General features: G+C 40.7%; 1 protein-coding gene across 3 annotated transcripts in view; it reads right to left on the bottom strand.

Moving 5' to 3' along the window:
* TMEM273 (transmembrane protein 273) overlaps positions 1 to 12,881 on the bottom strand; it is a 39,968-nt gene extending 27,087 nt beyond the window's left edge. The window contains exon 1 of one of the 3 annotated variants that reach the window (XM_078077449.1): positions 12,560 to 12,881. In XM_078077449.1, the coding sequence (XP_077933575.1) occupies positions 12,560 to 12,605 (46 nt within the window). In that variant the 5' untranslated portion in view covers positions 12,606 to 12,881. The remainder of the gene's footprint in view (positions 1 to 12,559) is intronic. The other 2 variants (XM_078077451.1, XM_078077450.1) reach the window with 2 other exon arrangements.
* Between the last annotated feature and the right edge of the window lie 5,557 nt (positions 12,882 to 18,438).

The following is an 18,438-nucleotide window of genomic DNA, read 5'->3' as shown; positions in this document are numbered from 1 at the left end:
ATTGTTTTATTTTGTTACATTTGTGATAAATTGTTGCACAGCAGAAGAAAACTAACATGTCAAGAATTCTTTCTTCCAGGAATCCACTCACTGCATGATTGTGAACCATTGTCCTGGCAGGAATCTGAAACGGGAAAAGCTGTCAGGAAAGATTTTTTACAAAGATCTCAGGGACTAAGTTAGAGCCAAGGAATAAAGTGATGACTTTGACTTGTAAGATAAAAACGAATTTAATTCTCTTTACCCCGGCCTCTGCCATCTTTTCATTATAAATTAAGGGCGGGAAGAAAGCCTCTGCTCTCTTCAATAACTCTGGCTCTTTCAATGAAGAATGTTTTAGGCACTGAAACATAATTAAAGTGATATTGTATTTCTTTTATTATCATGATTATAATAATACATAGATTTCAGCGGGTGCTTTCTAACAGAATTAAAACGGAGACAGATGGCTGACATTTTGGTCGGCATTAAGAGTCCATAGGAATATTTTATCTGGCAGCCTTTTAAAAAGGAAGGTGCAAACCTCTAAGAAAATGCCTAGAAATTTCACCAGATATTTTCAATAGCTATTCTTAGAGCAATATTTTAGCAAAATTTAACAATATTGATCGGTTGGTAGTTAAGCGGCAAATAATTTATTTAGAATTGTGACAACCGTAATCCAAAATCTAGCTTCAAGTCTTTTATCATCATGTCAAAAGAACATGAGCCTTTCTCACATAGGTATCTTCTGCTTCCAAATGTGAAACCCTGAGAAGGACCCAAGAGCAGTTATGCATTGTCTAGTACAGAATGGATAAATGAAATCACTAGAATATCAGGCCAACTCCAAAATGAGGGATGTTCTTTGAAAGAAAAGGAGATGGAAGCTTCTAAAATACCAATGTCATAAAAGGCAAAGGCTGAGGAGATGTTCCAGGTAAAGAAGGTTAAAGAAACAAAGTTACCAAATGCAACATCTGCCCCTCCATTGGCTCCTTTGCTGGACCACAGCGAAGGTTACAAAGGGCATTGGTGGGTCCAGTGAAAATATTGGACTGTGATAGATTATGTGAAAGTATTTTGTCAATGTTAACTTTCCTGATGTTGCTAACTGTGCTGAGGTTATGCAAGAGATTGTCTCTATTCTTAAGAAATACACACTAATGGGGGCGGAGCAAGATGGCGGAGGAGTAGGAGACCTGGATTTCGTCTCCTCTCAGGAATTCAGCTGGATAGGGATCAAACCATTCTGAACACCTACAAACTCAACAGGAGATCAAAGAAAAGAAGAGCAACAACTCTCTGAACAGAAAAGCGACCACTTTTTGGAAGGTAGGACGTGCGGAGAAGTGAATCCGAGGCGATATTCGGGAGGATAGACGGCGGGGGAGGGGCCTCCGACGGCCGCTTCTGGCAAGTGATAGAGCCACGGAGCACAAAATCGGAACTTTTAAAAGTCTGCTCCGCTGAGGGACGTCACTCTGGTGGCGAAGTGGGGGGTGGAACCCTCGCGGGACAGTGTGGTCTCAGGACCCTCGGGGTCACAGAAAGACCGGGGGTGCCTGAGTGCGGCAGAGCTCCCAGGTATCGGAGCAGGGAAGCCGGCTGCAGAGACGGAGCCCAGGCGCGGGCTCTCAGCTCGGGGTTGCTATAAACCGTGATCCGCGGCACAGTCGGGCCACAGCTCCTCCAGCAGGGACCCAACAAGCGGCAGATCCGGGGAGACTCACCTTCTTCCCCCGGGAGGAGAGGTGCGGGAGTGCAGCGCGGGGATCTGCTGGGTTTGGAGACTCCACCCGGGGTCGGGTGCCAGATAGAAAGGCGCGGTCACAGGCCGGGTGAGCGCGGAGTGCGGCCGGAGACCGGGGAGACCGGAGTGACTGACGGCTTTTCTCTGGGGGCTCGCTGAGGAGCGGGACCCCGAGTTCTCGGCTCCGCCGGGGCGGAGACTGGGAGGCCACCATTTTCACTCTCCCCCTCCAAAGCTGTACGGAGAGCTTGCAGGGAACAAAAGCTCCGGAGAGCAAACCCGAGCAGATTACTTAGCCCGGACCGGCAAGGGCGGGGCAATTTTGCCTCCGGCAAAGACATTTGGGAACCACGGCAACAGGCCCCTCCCCCAGAAGATCAGCAAGAACAGCCAGCCAAGACCAAGTTTACCGATCAATGAGAACGGCAGAACTCCAGCGCTAGGGGAACACTGCACATAGAATTCATGGCTTTTTTACCATGATTCTTTAGTCTTTCAAAGTTAATTATTTTTTTTAACTGTCTTTTTTTCTTTTTTCCTTTTTTCTTTTTTTTTGAATTTTTCTTTTTCCCTTTTTCAACCAACATCTTATCAATCCCTTTTTTAAAAAAAAACATTTTTATTTTTCATTTTTAAAGTCATATTCTATCCCTTCATAGTAGTTACCCATATTTTTGGCATATATATATAAGTTGTTCTCTCTTTAAAATCTTGAGATAGTTTCTTCTAACAGATCAAAATATACTCTAAATCTCTAGTGTATGTTTTTTTTCTACTCCCCTGCCTGATCACATTCTCTCCCTTTTTTCTTTCTTTTTTTTTTTTTTAAGCCTCTTCTTTCTTTTTTCAAACAACTTATCAAATCCTTTTTTAAAATTTTTTATAATTTCCATCTTTACAGTCATATTCCATCCCTTCATCATATCAACCCTTATTTTTGTACATATATAAGTTTTTCTTTCTTTAAAATTTTGAGAGGGACTTTCTTTTAACAGACCAAAATACACCCAAAATCTAGTGTGTGGCACTGATCTATAATCCAGCCTGATCATATTTGATCACATTCTGTTTTTGTTTTGTTTTGTTTTGTTCTGCTTTTGTTTGTTTTTATCTTCATCTTTTTCTTTTTTCTTTTTTTCTTTCCTTTTCTTTTTTCTCTCTTTCCCTTTCTTTTCCCACTGCTTCAGGTCTTTTCTGATTTGTTTAGAGTATATTTTCTGGGGACGTTGTTACCCTGCTAGCATTTTGTTCTCTCATTAATCTATTCTCCTCTGCATAAAATGACAAGACGGAAAAAATCACCTCAACAAAAAGAACAAGAGGTAGTACCGACTGCCAGGGACCTACTCAATACGGACATTAGTACGATGTCAGATCTAGAGTTCAGAATCATCACTTTAAAGATACTAGCTGGGCTTGAAAAAAACATGGAAGTTATTAGAGAAACCCTTTCTGGAGAAGTAAAAGAACTAAAATCGAACCAAGTAGAAATCAAAAAGGCTATTAATGAGGTGCAATCAAATATGGGGGCGCTAACTGCTAGGATAAATGAGGCAGAAGAAAGAATCAGTGAGATAGAAGACCAAATGATGGAAAATAAAGAAGCTGAGAAAAAGAGAGATAAACAACTACTGGATCACGAGGGCAGAATTCGAGAGATAAACGATACCATAAGACGAAACAACATTAGAATAATTGGGATCCCAGAAGAAGAAGAAAGAGAGAGAGGGGCAGAAGGTATAATGGAGCAAATTATAGCAGAGAACTTCCCTAATTTGGGGAAGGAAACAGGCATCAAAATCCAGGAAGCACAGAGAACCCCTCTCAAAATCAATAAAAATAGGTCAACACCCCGACATCTAATAGTAAAACTTACGAGTCTCAGAGACAAAGAGAAAATCCTGAAAGCAGCTCGGGAGAAGAGATATGTAACCTACAATGGTAGAAACATTAGATTGGTAACAGACTTATCCACAGAGACCTGGCAGGCCAGAAAGGACTGGCAGGACATATTCAGAGCACTAAATGAGAAAAATATGCAGCCAAGAATATTATATCCAGCTAGGCTGTCATTGAAAATTGAAGGAGAGATAAAAAGCTTCCAGGACAAACAAAAACTAAAGGAATTTGCAAACACGAAACCAGCCCTACAACAAATATTGAAAGGGGTCCTCTAAGCAAAGAGAGAGCCTAAAAGCAACATAGACCAGAAAGGAACACAAACAATATACAGTAACAGTCACTTTACAGGCAATACAATGGCACTGAACTCCTATCTTTCAATAGTTACCCTGAATGTAAATGGGCTAAATGCCCCAATCAAAAGACACAGGCTATCAGATTGGATTAAAAAACAAGACCCATCGATATGCTGTCTGCAAGAGACTCATTTTAGACCCAAAGACACCCCCAGATTGAAAGTGAGGGGGTGGAAAACCATTTACCATGCTAATGGACACCAAAAGAAAGCTGGGGTGGCAATCCTTATATCAGACAAATTAGATTTTAAACCAAAGACTGTAATAAGAGATGAGGAAGGACACTATATCCTACTTAAAGGGTCTATCCAACAAGAAGATCTAACAATTGTAAATATCTATGCCCCTAACATGGGAGCAGCCAATTATATAAGGCAATTAATAACAAAAGCAAAGAAACACATCAACAACAATACAATAATAGTGGGGGACTTTAACACCCCCCTCACTGAAATGGACAGATCGTCTAAGCAAAAGATCAACAAGGAAATAAAGACTTTAAATGACACACTGGACCAAATGGACTTCACAGACATATTCAGAACATTCCATCCCAAAGCAACGGAATACACATTCTTCTCTAGTGCCCATGGAACATTCTCCAGAATAGATCACATCCTAGGTCATAAATCAGGTCTCAACCGGTACCAGAAGATTGGGATCATCCCCTGCCTATTTTCAGACCACAATGCTTTGAAACTAGAACTCAATCACAAGAGGAAAGTCAGAAAGAATTCAAATACATGGAGGCTAAAGAGCATCCTACTGAAGAATGAATGGGTCAACCAGGAAATTAAAGAAGAATTAAAAAAATTCATGGAAACCAATGAAAATGAAAATACAACTATTCAAAATCTTTGGGATACAGCAAAGGCAGTCCTAAGAGGAAAGTATATAGCAATACAAGCCTTTCTCAAGAAACAAGAAAGGTCTCAAGTACACAACCTAACCCTACACCTAAAGGAGCTGGAGAAAGAACAGCAAATAAAGCCTAAACCCAGCAGGAGAAGAGAAATAATAAAGATCAGAGCAGAAATCAATGAAATAGAAACCAAAAGAACAGTAGAACAGATCAACGAAACTAGGAGCTGGTTCTTTGAAAGAATTAACAAGATTGATAAGCCCCTGGCCAGACTTATCAAAAAGAAAAGAGAAATGACCCAAATCAACAAAATCATGAATGAAAGAGGAGAAATCACAACCAACACCAAAGAAATACAAACAATTATAAGAACATATTATGAGCAACTCTATGCCAACAAATTAGATAACCTGGAAGTAATGGATGCATTCCTAGAGATGTATCAACTACCAAAACTGAACCAGGAAGAAATAGAACACCTGAACAGACCTATAACCACTAAGGAAATAGAAGCAGTCATCAAAAATCTCCCAAAACACAAAAGCCCAGGGCCAGATGGCTTCCCAGGGGAATTCTACCAAACATTTCAAGAAGAATTAATACCTATCCTTCTGAAACTGTTCCAAAAAATAGAAATGGAAGGAAAACTTCCAAACTCATTTTATGAGGCCAGCATTACCTTGATCCCAAAACCAGACAAAGACCCCATCAAAAAGGAGAATTACAGACCAATATCCCTGATGAACATGGATGCAAAAATTCTCACCAAAATACTAGCCAATAGGATCCAACAGTACATTAAAAGGATTATTCACCACGACCAAGTCGGATTTATCCCTGGGCTGCAAGGTTGGTTCAACATCCGCAAATCAATCAACGTGATACAATACATTAACAAAAGAAAAAACAAGAATCACATGATCCTCTCAATAGATGCAGAAAAAGCATTTGACAAAGTACAGCATCCTTTCTTGATCAAAACTCTTCAGAGTATAGGGATAGAGGGTACATACCTCAATATCATAAAAGCCATCTATGAAAAACCTACAGCGAATATCATTCTCAATGGGGAAAAACTGAGAGCTTTCCCCCTAAGGTCAGGAACGCGGCAGGGATGTCCACTATCACCACTGCTATTCAACATAGTATTGGAAGTCCTAGCCACAGCAATCAGACAACAAAAAGAAATCAAAGGCATCCAAATCGGCAAAGAAGAAGTCAAACTCTCACTCTTTGCAGATGATATGATACTTTATGTGGAAAATCCCAAAGACTCCACCCCAAAACTGCTAGAACTCATACAGGAATTCAGTCAAGTGGCAGGATATAAAATCAATGCACAGAAGTCAGTGGCATTCCTATACACCAACAACAAGTCAGAAGAAAGAGAAATTAAGGAGTCGATCCCATTTACAATTGCACCCAAAACCATAAGATACCTAGGAATAAATCTAACCAAAGAGGCAAAGGATCTGTACTCAGAAAACTATAAAATACTCATGAAAGAAACTGAGGAAGACACAAAGAAATGGAAAAACGTTCCATGCTCATGGATTGGAAGAACAAATATTGTGAAGATGTCAATCCTACCTAGAGCAATCTACACATTCAATGCAATCCCCATCAAAATACCATCCACTTTCTTCAAAGAAATGGAACAAATAATCCTAAAATTTGTATGGAACCAGAAAAGACCCCGCATAGCCAGAGGAATGTTGAAAAAGAAAAGCAAAGCTGGCGGCATCACAATTCCAGACTTCCAGCTCTACTACAAAGCTGTCATCATCAAGACAGTATGGTACTGGCACAAAAACAGACACATAGATCAATGGAACAGAATAGAGAGCCCAGAAATGGACCCTCAACTCTATGGTCAACTAATCTTTGACAAAGCAGGAAAGAATGTCCAATGGAAAAAAGACAGTCTCTTCAACAAATGGTGTTGGGAAAATTGGACAGCCACATGCAGAAGAATGAAACTGGACCATTTCCTTACACCATACACAAAAATAGACTCCAAATGGTTGAAAGACCTCAATGTGAGACAGGAGTCCATCAAAATCCTAAAGGAGAACACAGGCAGCAACCTCTTCGACCTCAGCCGCAGCAACTTCTTCCTAGAAACATCGCCAAAGGCAAGGGAAGCAAGGGCAAAAATGAACTATTGGGACTTCATCAAGATAAAAAGCTTTTGCAAAGCAAAGGAAACAGTCAACAAAACCAAAAGACAACTGACAGAATGGGAGAAGATATTTGCAAATGACATATCAGATAAAGGGCTAGTATCCAAAATCTATAAAGAACTCATCAAACTCAACACCCAAAGAACAAAGAATCCAATCAAGAAATGGGCAGAAGACATGAACAGACATTTTTCCAAAGAAGACATCCAAATGGCCAACAGACACATGAAAAAGTGTTCAATATCGCTCGGCATCAGGGAAATCCAAATCAAAACCTCAATGAGATACCACCTCACACCAGTCAGAATGGCTAAAATTAACAAGTCAGGAAATGACAGATGTTGGCGGGGATGCGGAGAAAGGGGAACCCTCCTACACTGTTGGTGGGAATGCAAGCTGGTGCAGCCACTCTGGAAAACAGTATGGAGGTTCCTCAAAAAGTTGAAAATAGAGCTACCATATGATCCAGCAATTGCACTACTGGGTATTTACCCCAAAGATACAAAAGTAGGGACCCGAAAGGCTACGTGCACCCCGATGTTTATAGCAGCAATGTCCACAATAGCCAAACTGTGGAAAGAGCCAAGATGTCCATCAACAGATGAATGGATAAAGAAGATGTGGTATATATATACAATGGAATATTATGCAGCCATCAAAAGGAATAAGATCTTGCCATTTGCAACGACGTGGATGGAACTGGAGGGTATTATGCTGAGCGAAATAAGTCAAACAGAGAAAGACATGTATCATATGACCTCACTGATATGAGGAATTCTTAATCTCAGGAAACAAACTGAGGGTAGCTGGAGTGGGGGGTGGGGTGGGAGGGATGGGGTGACTGGGTGATGAACACTGGGGAGGGTATGTGTTCTGGTAAGCACTGTGAATTGTGCAGGACTGTTGAATCTCAGATCTGTACCTCTGAAACAAATAATGCAATATATGTTAAGAAAGAAAAAAAGAAGAAGAAGAATGTAGCAGGAGGGGAAGAATGAAGGGGGGGAAATCGGAGGGGGAGAAGAACCATGAGAGACGATGGACTCTGAAAAACAAACTGAGGGTTCTAGAGGGGAGGGGGTTGGGAGGATGGGTTAGCCTGGTGATGGGTATTGAGGAGGGCACGTTCTGCATGGAGCACTGGGTGTTATGCACAAACAATGAATCATGGAACACTATATCTAAAACTAATGATGTAATGTATGGGGATTAACATAACAATAAAAAAATTAAAAAAAAAAAAAAAAAAGAAATACACACTAATGTATTTAGGGATTGAAAAAAAACCCCATGATATATACAACTTACTCTCAAATGGCTCTGAAAAAAAGACGTCTCTCTCTTTCTATATATAGAAGTATATATATTTATATCCTCATTTGTTTTGTATAAACATATCTCTCTAGAGAGATAACATAAGATAAAGCAAATGATGTGATTTGATTAAGAAATCGGCAAATCATACAGGGGTTCTTTGTATTATTATTCTTGCAATTTTTCTTTAAAAAAGAGGGGAGAAAGGAAAGATTGTGAAATAAATGATATGAAGACAAGTGATGTTTCATATAGAAAAAACTAAAATTAGATCCTTTGCTTAGGCCATACACAAAAATAAATTCCAAATAAATTAAAGGTACAATCATGGAAAATGCGACCACTTTAAATTAAAAAAAAAAGTTTCTTAGACAAGGGAAAAAAAACAGACACACCAAAAGTCAAAGGATAATAAATGTGATTGTATCTCATTTTAAAGAATTCTGCAGAGCAAAGAATGCCACAAAGATAAAAGATAAGTGATATACTGAGACAGGATATCTCAACACATGACAGAGCCAAATAATTAATACCCAGAAAAAATACATAAAAGACCAATAATCAAAGAAAACCACAGGAAATGTACAGAAAAAGAAACCTGGCTGTCTGATAAACACAGGGAAAATGGTTATTCTGACTAGTAATCAGAAACGTGCAACCTAAAAACTTGGAGATAATATTTTACAACTCTGATTGGCAAAAAAATGAGAAGTCTCACACTATTGAGTGTCACTAAGCCTGTAGGGGGACAGAGAGGTCCAGGCCTCGCCATTGGAGAGCAATTTGGCAATATCCAATGAGGGGAGAATTGCCCATACCCGTGACAGCAACACCTCTTCTCGATCGTCTCCCAGAAAACAGCCGCACGGGGCTTCTAGAAGATGGCTCATTGCAGCATCAGCGACCATACAAGAACTAAGAAACAACCTAAATTTGATCAATACTGGAAGGTACAACTGAATTATGACGTAGTGTTTCAAAAGAATCGTATAGGTAGTTGAAACAAATACGTTTGATCTATGTGATCAGCATGGGGACCTAAGGCAGCATGTTGAGTATGCTGTGGGGACATTCATGTCACATGTTGAACCTCTAGAAAGCAATACAGGAAGGAAGCGCAAAGCAGGGGTGCTGTTTCCTCCGGAGGAGAGAGGAAAACAAGACAGAAGAGGGGAGCCCAGAGGGCATTAACTCCATTTCTGACATTCTATTTCTTTGATGGATATGTTGATTTATCTATCTACTTTCAAATACATGTATCTAAAAAACCAGCCAAATTTTAAAATGCATTAATCAAGGTGTTGGGTCCACGAATGTTTGTTATATTGATCTCACTCTTAAAAATAGTTTTAGAAGATTGGAAAACTGGGTTTCCCAAAACTCTCCAACTACTCTGTATGTGGAAAATAGTGGCTCATGCAAGCCTTGATATCACAGGAGTAGGGAGAGATGTCCTTGTTGCTCCCATGTTCCCAAAAGCCCTCATGCACAGCTCTCTCCTATGCCCCGGGGTGACTGGCCTGGTCACCTGCCGTGTATTAGTAGGCATCACTAGAGAATCTCCCAGGTTCCTTTCACCAGTTCATAAAGGAAAAGCTCAATTACTTCTTACAACTTTCAACAGGCTATCATGCTATTTTTTGGTGCATAGAAATTTATTTATTTGGTATTAAGAATATATATGATCATTATGAAAAATGTCAATACAAAGAAATCAAAAGATGCCTCATTATCTATTTCCTAGAAAAAGTAAAAGAAAACTATTAACAATGTGCTGTATTTCCTTCTAGTCAATTTTTGGATAAGCAAGCAAACATATGCAAAATATAATTCTGTACCTGTAACTCTGTAACTATCACTTTGTCACCTCTCCTCTGTCCATGTCACCTGTCCTCTGTCCTTCGAGAAAGTTATGTCTTTCATGTAAGCGTATTGGATTTAGCCAGATTCTGACTGAAAATCATTTCTTTCTGGTTTCTACTGGGGTCTGCAGTGCTGAATAACATCCTATTAAATATTTTGGGGAGCTGTTACCCTATTATTTCATCAGGATAAGTTCCCGAAGGTGGAATTTCTGGGTAAAAGGTTGTGAACAGTGGGCACTTCGCTGCATATTGTCAGATTGCCTCCTGAGAAGATTGGGTCAATCAGTGTTCCAAATATCCAAGGATGAGTGCTCACCTCACGTCACATACTGGCCCCGTGCTTTAAATGTGGTCACAGACGGAGTTCTCTCAACAGCCCTGTGAGGTTGGTACAATCATTATCCCCAAGTTACAGATGAGAAAACTGAGCAAGGAGAGGATGGACAATCTCCCAAACTCCCGGGGCTGGTAAACAGCCAAAGAGGATTTACATTCGGGTTGTTTAGAGCGAGGCACACACTCCTAAACACTACTGTCTCTACCCAATAGTATCCGAAAACACTAACCGGCTGTGATACCTTGACCAACTAATTAAAACCTCATCCTTAAAAGGCAAACAATGGTGGGACCTATTTATGAAGTTGTAGGGATGGAATGAGCTACTGTAAAGTGCTGAAGGGAGTATGCAGCATGATGGATGCACTCAAAAAGGTTACATGTTACTATTTCTTTTATTATTTGGAACCTTGAGCATTTTCAAGGCTTATCATTTGTTTGTAATTCTTCAGCAAGCTGCCTGTTCGTATCATATGCACATTTTTTTCATTGGATTTCTTAAATTTAACTTCCTTTATTTTCCCCCCAGGACAGACTGGTCTGTATATCTAGATAGGTCAAAAGCAGAAACAAGTTAAGACGCCTGCCACCTTCTGCCACGTTACTGAGCACGCTTTGCATTTTCTGCCCTGCACACACCTCGTTCTTGCTTGCTCGTTCTAACCACCCCTCATCCACCGCCACTCATTATACATGCCCATTTCCACGTGTAAACTGCTAGATGCCGAGGCTCTCTGCCTGCCATGCTAACTCCCAGAAAGCCAAGGTCTTTGTTCACTCCTGGGCTGGATGCAGGCTTCGGACAGAGTCCTGCCCACGGGAATAACATTGCCCATGTCCGGAATACAGACTATTGCTTCCTCAGACAGAAGATTAGATCTGGAGATAGACTGCCTGCCTTTGAGTCTCGACCCAGTGCAAGTTCTGAGAAAAAGCATCTTTGTGCAGATGAGGAACATTTGTTGCCTTTTTAAGAAATAACAGTTAATGTCAAAGCAGATTTTGCAAAGTGCATGGCTCTTTCATCTCTGTTTATCTCTGTCTATACATATCATTCTAACCATCATTCTGTGCCTCGATCTTTATCTCTCCTGATTTTCCTCTCTGTCTGCTTCTCTGGTCTTACATTTCTCCCTCTATATCTGGCACTACTTTTCTATGAGTCCCTGCCTTTCTCCCTTCTTCCTTCTTTTGATGCACAGAATTAAAAATGACTTTAAAAAGCCAGGATACGGGGCACCTGGGTGGCTCAGATGGTTAAGCATCTGCCTTCGGCTTGGGTCATGATCCCAGGGTCCTAGGATCGAGCCCCACGTCTGGCTCCTGGCTCAGCGGGGAGCCTGCTTCTCCCTCTGCTTCTCCCTCTGCCTCTCCCCCTGCTCGTGCTCTCTCTCTCTCTATCTCTGTGCCTCGAATGAATAAATAAAATCTTTAAAAAAAATTTAAAAAAATAAAAAAATAAAAAGCCAGGATACCTCTGGGTGACTGAGAGCCTACTCCACTCCATAATAAGACTGATTCACCACTAACTATAGAGAAGCATCTATATACCTACATTTTCCCATTTTATGTAATTATTTTGGTTTGACTTAATTAAATTGAACTTAATTTTCATACAATCCTAGAAGAGATGCATTATTATCCCCCCTTTTATGGGTTCAGAAACTGAGAGAGGGTCTAGGAAGCTTGCTGCAGTTTGTAAGCAATGGAGCCACAATTTAAAGCCAGATTTGTCTGGGTCCTGAGCCCACAACTCTCTCTACCACATGACCCTTTCCTGTTCTCCTCTGGCCCAGAAGCGTTTGTAAGTTGCAGCTGGAATGAAACAGACAAAATCATTGCTCACTGTCTCCTGTCTCAAAATGTGGAAAAGCTGTCTATCCAAAGGGACACATCTGTGCTTAAGGGACTGAGCCCCAGGGGGCTACTGCTCCCCTGGCTTCCCACTCACTGAGGCAGCCCTGCCATAGCAGAGTCCCGTCCACCCCATTTCTGCATTCCTCACTTACCCAGGAGGAGGAGGAAGGCCCTCAGCATGCTGGCCCCCGAGCCCATGTTGGCTCTGTGCTCCTGGCTCCTCTCCGAACAGGCACGGCGGGCTGTGCGACACAAGGCTGTGAGGAACGGGAGCCAAGCTCCACGTGACAGACAAGGAGGAAGCTGCCTCCACGGCTAGGAGGTTGCTCAGTTCCTCTCGGCTCTGTCAAAGGGCAGGGCTGAGGGAAGCCCCTGTTGTCCTGGCCCTGCCATCGGTGGAAGGGAGCTAGCCCACGAGGAGGGCTCCTCGAGGCTTTCTGGGTACTGGTTATCACCCCACCTATCTCCTATAACCCGCCCCCCACCACCACCACACACACACCAGCATGGGAACAGAAGTGCCCCTGGGTGCAGATTCTTGCTCAAAGACCCAGGCTGATAAGTCTCAGAGGTGGCGGTGTGGGCGAAGCTGGTCAACGTGGATTTCTAGGTCCTGCAGCAACGCCCATGGCCTTGGGTCAGGGACAGGAAGTCCCCCACCAGCCCACAGTGCACCCCAGTCACTGTTTTTTTGTGCCATGCACTCCTCTCAGTCTGGGGAGGCTGACTCTCTTCTCAGAATAACATTTTTAATGTCCAAAATAAATTAGCTAGGATCATAAAAGAAACCAGTTATATTGAAATACAGTTATCAAAATATTTAGAAAGGAGACTTATGATATAGAAATATATGTGCTTCTTTCTCTACCCAGTGAACAGCAAGATCTAGCACAGATACAGTAAGTCCACAATCCTGACATCGTGACAAACAGAAACAATATTTAGAGACGTCTGTACCAGCTGGAATGTGGATTAAAAAACCTACAGTTGCTACCAGCAATAAAGTCACCTGCGTGGTAATATCGCGGTGGCTTATTGCTTACCCTCACGTAGGAAAGACATGTTAAGTTTCCATTAGAGGTTAGAGGACAGGGATGTGATTTTTTTCCCATCCACATTCCCAGACCCCACAAGAAGCCCCTTATGTTGGAAGATCCTTGGTTCTCAATAGGCTCAAACCAACAGATTTGGGGCCATACATTTCCATACTTCTTGACACCTGCCTGACTGTCGAGCCACCACCTCAAATGTGCAAGAAATCTCGCTTTTAAAAATGTACAGCCACTTAATGACAAGTGTTGAGCCCCATCCAAATGGACAACAGTGAGCCTCTTTTCATTCTCAAGCTTCCTCAGCCAAGTCCCTAACACAGCTAACTCACTGAGCACATTTGTCCCTCTGAGCCTCACGCAAATGATGGACGTGAGCGGAGCAGGATGTTCGTGAGAAAAGCCGTTTGCTTCGTTTTGGTGCCTTAGGGTTCCAGCCTTCTATCCAGACACACTTTATTTCATACTAAACACTTTGGGTCAGTCTTCACCTACACCAGGAAACGGACTCCCTCTTGCTTCTCCTGATACGAGTGAACTTTTAAAACTTTTACCCCTCTTTCTTTTTCTTTTTTTAACTTAAATTCAATTAGCCAACATAGAGTACATCATTAGTTTCAGATGTAGTGTTCAGTGATTAATCAGTCGCATATAACACCCAGTGCCCATCACATCACGTGCCCTCCTTAATGTCCATCACCCAGTTACCCCATCCCCCCCACCTCCCCTCCAGCAACCCTCAGTTTGTTTCCCAGAGTCAAGGGTCTCTCATGGTTTGTCTCCCTCTCTGATTTCTTCCCATTCAGTTTTCTCTCCCTTCCCCTATGGTCCTTTTGCATTATTTCTTATACTCCACATATGAGTGAAACCATATGATAATTGTCTTTCTCTGATTGACTTACTTCACTTAACATAATCCCCTCCAGTTCCATCCATGTCAATGTAAATGATAGGTATTCATCCTTTCTGATGGCTGAGTAATATTCCATTGTATATATGGACCACATTATCCATTCATCTGTTGAAGGGCATCTCGGCTCCTTCCACAATTTGGTTATTGTGGACATTGCTGCTATAAACATTGGGGTGCACGTACCCCTTCGGATCCCTACATTTGTATCTTTGGGGTAGATACCCAGTAGTGCAATTGCCGGGTCATAGGGTAGCTCTATTTTCAACTTTTGGAGGAACCTCCATACTGTTTTCCAGAGTGACTGCACCAGCTTGCCTTCCCACCAACAGTGTAGGTTGACCCAAGGCCTTTCTCCACATCCCTGCCAACATCTGTTGTTTCCTGTCTTGTTAATTTTAGCCATTCTGACCAGTGTGAGGTGGTATCTCACTGAGGTTTTGATTTGGATTTCCCTGATGCTGAGCGATGTTGAGCACCTTTTCATGTGTCTGTTGGCCATTTGTATGTCTTCTTTGGAGAAGTGTCTGTTCATGTCTTCTGCCCATTTCTTGACTGGATTCTTTGTTTTTTGGGTGTTGAGTTTTTAACCCCACTTAATGGAGATGTTTATAGGAGAAATATTTCACTTCCTGAGCAAACTGTAAGAGAATGCCAGAGCAGGCACGGTAAGTCATCAGCAGTGGCTGGGGGATGTGCGAAGTGCATCAGGGGAGCCGCAAGCGGGCCCAGGGCTGCCAGGTGCACAAAGAGGTCTCATGTTTTGTGAAATCACATTTTTAAATGTCAGCACCTAATTTTAAAATGTTCTTACATGGGGCAGCTCAAACCAGACAGCAGTATGTAACTTCTGCTCTAAAATACCTCTGGAAACCTCTTCTAGGGCTCAACCTTTCAGATATAAACCCAGGAAGGGAGGTTCCTTTCAGATATAAACCCAGGAAGGGAGGTTCCTGCAGCAACTTCTGTTTTTAACCCTGCCACAACCTCCTGAGACCTCCTGAGACCGGAAAAGTCAGCGTCTGCCCCCTACTTGAGTAGAGAAGAGAGGAATACAGGTGCTCAAAATCATCCCATAAGCTAGAATCTGAAAAGATAACCTGACACCTAGGCCATGCACCTGGGTGAGATGGGGGGCCTCCGTGTGGTGTGATGCCCCCCAGCCAGAATGGGTGCCCCACCCCCTGGCCCCTGTAACAAACGCCTCTTCGTTTTACGACGTCTGCTTCTTAACCTGAGTCTGCTCCTGCCACAGCGGTTGGGAGCCTGTGAAGGCAGGGGCTGAAGCCTAGTCCTGTGCCTGACACAGCTCATGATCTCAGTGGCTGCATCAAGGAAGCAGTTTACTTGCTTAGCTCACACCCAGGCGGAGCCAGCCCAGCCTCCAGCCTCCAGCCTGTGAGCGGGAAGGCTGTGGACTCTGCTGTGATCTGGAGGTAACCCGCTCTGCCAATCCAAAGAGAAGGAGCCCACAGCTCTGATACTCCACAGGGGGCTGCCCCTTGTCCAGCATGGTCACCATCTGGACTCAGGAGCTCCTCTCTTCCCCCAGCACCTCAGCACCAGCCACAGAGCTCACAGACCATACCCCATGTGCCTGTAGTGCAGGTCAGGAAATCTGTCAGATCCACCATCATTACGGAAGGTTTTTAAAAATGAGAGATAAGGAAGATTTGAAACACACATCGATCTATCGGACTTAAATAGGACTCTGCACCCAACAATTAGAAGATAACTATTCCTCTCAAGCATGCATGCAATATTTACAAAAAAAAAAAAAAAATACTACATCTGGGCCATGAAGTAACTCTCAAAAATTTCAAAGAATGGCTGACATACAGATTATATTTTTTACCACAGTGCCATCGAATCAGATGACAGTAACAAAAAGTACATTCAGTTTCCATGTGTTTGGAAGCTTTAAAACACATTTCTAGGTAACTTAAAAGTCAATAAAAAAATAACAGTAAAAATTAAAAATAACCAGAACCTAAAGATAATGAAAATGTTTCATACCTGATTGTGTGGATTGAAAGTAAAGTAATAATTAGAAGGAAAGGATATAGTACTTAGAAAAGAAGGGCTGAGAAGGAATGAGCTAAGCAACCAATTGGAAGCAGTTTAGAAAGAACAAGGCTAAGAAAAGGCAGAAGAAAGGCAATAATAAATATGAAAGCAGAAGTGAAAAAAACAGAAAGCAAAGATTCGATAGGGAGGGTCAACAAGTCCTAAAGTTTGTCTTTAAAAAGCTAATAATATGAAAAAAATAAAAAATGAAAAGCTAATAATATGACAAACTTCTCATAGAATAGAAAAGAGAGAAGACACAAATAATAATATTAAGAATAAAAAGGGGTGGTAAATACCATTTTAATGAGTTAAAATAGAAAAACCATATAATTATCTCAATTGATGTAGAAAAGTATTTAATAAAATTCATCACCCTTTCATGATAAAAACATCTAATCAACTAGGAATGAACAGGAACATTCTTTACCTAATAAAATGTATCTACCGCAAAAAAACCAACAAACATTATTATGGTGAGCCACAGAGATGCAATCCCTTTAAAATTAGGGATAAAAAGGGATGCCCTATATCACCATTTCTATTCATTATTGTCTGGAGGTCTGGTTAGTGCAGGTTTTTGGTTTTTTTTTTAAAGGGGGACTATGAAGAATAAGCATTGAGAAGGAAGAAAAAAACCTATATTCTCAGGTGATATGTTTGTCTATATAGAAAGCCTCTAAGAGTCAAAGACTATTTGTCAAAAACAATAATATGGCTGAATATAAGGTCAATTTTTTTTAAATAGGCTCCACACTCAGCATGGAGCCCAATGCCGGACTTGAACTCACGACCCTGAGATCAAGACCTGACTTAAGACCAAGAGCCAAATGTTTAACTGACTGAGCCACCCAGGTGTCCCATGGCCAATATTTTTAAAATCCACTGGATTGCTATACACCAGTAATGAACAGAGAACATATTTTTAAAAAATTAAAATTATACCACCACCAATAATATGTGTGTATATACACAAATATATATGGAAAATAATAAATCATGTATGAAAAATAATAAATATATTTAAATATATAAATGTATATATTATATATATTTAATATAAATATATTATAAGTAATATATTGTAGAAATATTTATATTTTATATAGTATAAATATATCTTATATAATATAGACATGTATTAAATGTCATATGTAATATATGTTATAAATCTAAGCAAAGTTACTCAAGACTTACATGGAGAAAACTTTAGTTAACAGAATTAAAGAAGGCTTAAACAAGCAAAGTGTGTCATCATGTATAAGAAAACTCAAAAATCTTAAAGATATCAGTTCTTCTCAAACTGATCTATAGTATCAGTGCAGTCTTATTATGCTCAAGCTCATTAATAATCAGAAAAATGAAAATCAGGACCACAACGTGATACCATTTTACACTTTTAAGATTGTTAAGAATAAAATCTTAAGTAATACATTTGGAACAACATAGAAGAACCTGGAGGACATTATGCTAAGTGAAATAAACCAGATATAAAAAGACAAATACTGCATGATCTCACTTACATGTAGAATCTAAATAGCTGAACTCACAGAAGGAGAGAGTAGATTGGCTGTAGTGTCGGTGCAGTTATAATAGCATCCCCTTTCATTCCCAAAGGTTTGACAAAGGCCAAAAAGTTTGGATCATAAATTATATGGTCTCTTTATTCATAACTCCTTATTAAAGATTCCATAATTTAAATGTAATTAAAGCAAATATTAATACTAGCAGAATTGTTTTGATAGAGATTCAAATTATTTGTATCATTCTAGTCATAAGTATCAATAGATTTAAAAATTTACACAAGATTTGAAACATTAATCCCACTTAAAAAAAACATATTTAAGGAATTAATTGAGCAAATGTAGAAGGATGTATAAAGACGCTCACTATGCAATTTTTAAAAAATTAAAAATCAAAGGACAAGTAAAGGCAGGAACCAACCTAAGCTGGCCCACGTATATACTGAAATAACTGACAGCATAGTGTATACCAGTAAATGTGT

This window comes from Halichoerus grypus, chromosome 7, assembly GCF_964656455.1.
Source record: "Halichoerus grypus chromosome 7, mHalGry1.hap1.1, whole genome shotgun sequence".
NCBI classification, from domain to species: domain Eukaryota; kingdom Metazoa; phylum Chordata; class Mammalia; order Carnivora; family Phocidae; genus Halichoerus; species Halichoerus grypus.
This window is presented reverse-complemented; position numbering and strand designations above follow the sequence as displayed.